General features: G+C 49.9%; 1 protein-coding gene across 2 annotated transcripts in view; it reads left to right on the top strand.

Moving 5' to 3' along the window:
• The first annotated feature begins 954 nt into the window (after positions 1-954).
• The window catches only part of INHBA (inhibin subunit beta A), a 13,715-nt gene continuing 10,349 nt past the window's right edge, over positions 955-4,320 (top strand). The window contains exons 1-2 of one of the 2 annotated variants that reach the window (XM_045286408.1): positions 955-1,086; positions 3,591-4,227. In XM_045286408.1, coding sequence (XP_045142343.1) covers positions 3,837-4,227 — 391 coding nt within the window. In that variant the 5' untranslated portion in view covers positions 955-1,086; positions 3,591-3,836. Of the gene's footprint in view, positions 1,087-3,470; positions 4,228-4,320 lie in introns of those variants that run through there. The other variant, XM_004708031.2, reaches the window with a different exon arrangement.

Raw genomic sequence — 4,320 nt, 5'->3', positions numbered from 1 at the left:
TCTGGTCATATGGCTTTCATTAGCTGCCAATTTTGCACATTTTATCCAACTTGTCATGAGAATCTGGCTTATGCTTCGACTCAGACTGCTTCAAAGAACTCGTCTCCACCATTTTTGACTGAGGATTCCGTTCTCCTGCCTCCTTTCCCAGGCCTGCCAACAATGACGCCCCACCCTCAGAGAACAACAAAACCAAACCCTGACCAGTTTATTCCTAATTTCAAAGAATGTGAAAAATGCCCCCCCCCACACTAATTCATGTTAACATTTTCAAAACCATAGGACATGAAGTTCTTGTCAAGAACTTGATACCTCTGAATTCTCCCCCCTCCCCCCACCTCTTTGCTGGTTAGTAGCCTATGATTCTACAAAACCTGGGAAGGATACTGATAAAGTTCAATGGTAAAGAATAACTATTTCCAGAGTTCTTGGTGATAAATGATTTATGAAGCAGGCCTTCAGTTTAAAGATGTAAAGTAACAGTTAGGTCAGGGGAGGAGAGCCCATCACCCTATGGGTGTGTCTCTGTTTCTGATTCATCCTGAAGGATCCATTTTTCTTAAAGAAAAACACCAAACAACAGAATCTTGTAAGACAGAAGAAACTGCTTTGTAGAAAGAGGCAACTTTATGAAGTCCCAGATGGTTCATGGGAAGACAGGCAACTGAAGCCGAATCTAAGCAGGCGTGTATGAGAGCAGTACAAGGGAAGTTGAAAGTTGGATATCCGGGAACTGTCTTTGCCTGACTTCACTCTTTTCTAAACGGTCCTTCTCACAGCCAGAGGATTCACTAGCTCCGTGTATCACCCAGCACTGTCACAGGCAGCCAAGCAGGACTTTCCATTAGATAATGAATTATGAAATATGTCTCACACTGGAAAAACCAGTCATCCGCTGATGTCATGCTGATTCTAACCAATCCCCAACAAAGCCCCAGCCCTCCTCTGTTTGAGTGGTACCAATGTGTGAGTGTACAAATAAGTAGTACAGTATAAAACTTCCCAGTGCCAATACCGTGAAGAGGAACTCGGACAGCTCTGAACCACATGATACAAGAGTCTGGTGAAAGACAAGGGACCAGAAAGGTAATGCTTTTAACTCTTGCTTCTGCGCTATTTCCACATTCATAATCGGAAGGGCTAGGAGGGGTTTTACAACTTATTGGCACATCTCTGTGAGTTGTGATTTGTACCTTTTCATATTCGTCAGGCAGGTTACTGCAGCTTTGAATCGCCCTGGAGCATGCAAATAGTGTGTTTATGCAGCCCACTCAGCACAGACACACGAGCCCATATGCCAGAGAGAAAACTATTTTTAGGAGTTGTCAAGCGTAAATTTAAGGAACACACACATATTCACGTATAGAGGCCATCCAAATATTGAGAAGTTGCACTTCTCTTAGGGCTACTATTAGCACTTGTGAGTGGTTCTGAGTCATTAAGCTTTTAGTTCTGTTTCAGAGTCTCTTGTAAAATTTAATTGGACTACCAAGTGCTTTGGGTACTGTATCTGGCAGATTATGTTGTCTTATATTCCAAAGATGTTTTGTTAAACAATTATAATACCAATGCTCCCCAGTTGTTACATTGCCCCTTTCCAAAACTAGAGGTGTTTGGGGCAGTGTTGGCCAAGTCTTAGCTATTAGAGTCGTTGCTCTTCCTAGAGCTGAAAGCCCCAAAGGGATAGATGACTTGTCACAGAAAGAGTCTTGCGAAGAGTTGTTTGGGGAAAGGGGAACCAACTCAGGCAAGCATTGCTACCCATGCAAACTGGAAGGTCATTTTAACCGTGTGCCACCACTTTCTCAATCTCCTCCCCTTGTTCTTAGATCTTAAGCTTGTTGTAATGGTTTTTATTACCTTCCCCCCCCCCCCAAAGTGCATGGCTTGACTCGAATGCTCTGTATACACTAGGTGCCAGATAAAAGCTGAGTTGGTCTACAGAAACAGAGAGGGCTCCTGTGTGGGAAAGAAACTGAGAGGGAAGGAAAGCTTGAACAGATGGACTTCTGAAAGATGAAAGCAGTACGGCAGAAAATGAAAAAGAAAATTGGGAGGAAAGATTAAACAGCAATAACAACAACAACAAACCTCAGAAAGGCACTGTTTCGAAGTTCATATTTTCCTTCTTCTGTGGATACTGAAATCCATGATGAGTTCATCTCTGCTCTTTTTCTGCGGCAGACAGTAGTGATTAGGAGCCCGCCCATGAATGTACTGGTGGAGACAGGGTTGGGGACACACTGAACACACCCCTACAGAGAAAATGATATGCCAGTAAGGCTCCCCCCTAGGATCAGTTATTCAAATCTAGGAGCACACAGCTTGTATAAAACTAAAACGATGTGGGAGAGACCAAAGGCATTTTGCATATTATCTGATAAAGTCAGGGCCAACAAGTGAGCGGCAGTCATTTGTGAGTGTGACAGTGCTCAGGGCAGAGGAGGGGGGTGGGCGAGCTAAAAAGGAGATGGGAAAGTAACTGCTTGGGACAGGGCATGTCAAATGCAGCCTGCCCTTGGGATCTTTCAATACCCTGCCACATTTGGCTGTTGGGAAAAGTATAGTGTGTTATATGACCCCAAACAAAAGTTCTATTACATTTCCCTCAGATCACCTGCCAGTGTTGATAACCCTGGGCATTTAAATATGAATGAATGGGGGGAAAGGAACGTCTCCTCTCAGATTCTTTGAGGCCAGAACAATTGGTCAAAGCTGCTAGCTCTGTTCTGTAGTCCCTCTCCTTGGGCTCCATCCCTGGCAGGCAGGCAGGCAGGCAGACAGACCCTCAGAGGTTCCTCAGCACCACCTTCTGGGCCAGGTGGGCAGATCCTCACCTGGGGCTGCCTTGATGTGGGGTGGAGGAGCACTAGGGGCATACTTTTCCAATCAAGTCATCCCTGTCTGTTGAGTAATTTCTGTCTGTGTGCGCACACACACACACACACACACACACGCACGCACGCACGCACGCGCGCGCGCGCCTGCCTGCCTCTGCTAAAAGAGGAAGAAGGTGAAGCAAGGGGTTGGCCAGAAAAAGAAGAAAGAAAGAAGTCGGGCAAAATGAGGAGAATGTATTCCGAAGGGACAGTGGAACCCCAGAGAATGGTGCTCTGTGAAGAGAGGTGTGTGTGAGGGAGCAGTGAGCAGAATGAAGGCAGCCTGTCAGAAAACGGGCTGTCCCTCCCTCCCTCCCTAATCAGAGCCTTAACTCGCAGACAAACTCCCTCCCGCTCCCATTCACTCACTCACTTAGGGCCAATCGCTCTCTTTCTCTCCCTCTCTCTCTTTCTTCCTCCCTCCCTCTCCCCCCTTCCTCTCCCTCTCTTCCTTCTCTCTCCTCTCTCCCGGTCTCTCTCCCTCCCTCTCTCTGTCTCTGTCTTTCTCCCCCCCTTGTCTCTCCCTCCCTCCCTCCCTCCCTCCCTCTCCTCCTCCCTCCCCCCTGCCTCCCTCTCTCCCTCCCTCCTTCTCTCCTACTCGGAGACAGTCAGGATTCTCCTCCCTGACAGCCACAACGGACAGCACTCACTGCATTCCGAGAGGGAACCTGCAAACCAAACTTCACAGAAAACTTTTTGTTCTTCTTCCAGAGAATTTGCTGAAGAAGAGGAGGACACAACACAGCACAACACAGCAACGATCCAGAAACCACACGCGCGGGCACCCACACTCACAAGTCACATTCACTCACTCACTCACTCACTCACACGCGCGCGCGCACACGCGTACACACACACACACACACACACACACACACACACACAAAACCTGTGCCGTGAGGGGGAGGAAACGCCGGGCCTTTGAAAAAGGCCATCACAACAACTCGGGCTGCCAGGATGCCCTGGCTCGGGCTGCGGGGCTTTCTGCTGGCGACTTGCTGGATGCTGGTGCGGAGCTCGCCCACCCCGGGCGCCGAGGGCCCCGGCGCAGACCCGGCGTGCCCGGCGTGCGCGCTGGCCGCGCTCCCCAAGGAGGTACCCAGCTCCCAGCCGGCCGACATGGTGGAGGCCGTCAAAAGGCACATCTTGAACATGCTGCACTTGAAGAAGAGACCCGAGGTCACGCAGCCGGTGCCCAAGGCGGCGCTCCTGAACGCCATCCGGAAGCTTCATGTGGGCAAAGTGGGCGAGGACGGGTACGTGGAGATCGAGGACGACATCGGGCGCAGGGCAGAAATGAATGAACTCCTGGAGCAGACCTCGGAGATCATCACGTTCGCCGAAGCAGGTGGGTGCGGGCGGCCGGCTGCCGGGGACAGTCCCGGCAGGAACTTCGCCCTCCAGCTGCAAAGTGTGCGGCGGCCGCGGGCTCGGCGCCCGG

Source organism: Echinops telfairi, unplaced genomic scaffold, assembly GCF_000313985.2.
Source record: "Echinops telfairi isolate 266 unplaced genomic scaffold, ASM31398v2 ScPeMD7_7;HRSCAF=31, whole genome shotgun sequence".
NCBI classification, from domain to species: Eukaryota; Metazoa; Chordata; class Mammalia; order Afrosoricida; family Tenrecidae; genus Echinops; species Echinops telfairi.
The sequence above is the reverse complement of the archived record's forward strand: the minus strand, read 5'-3'. Positions and strand labels throughout refer to the sequence as shown.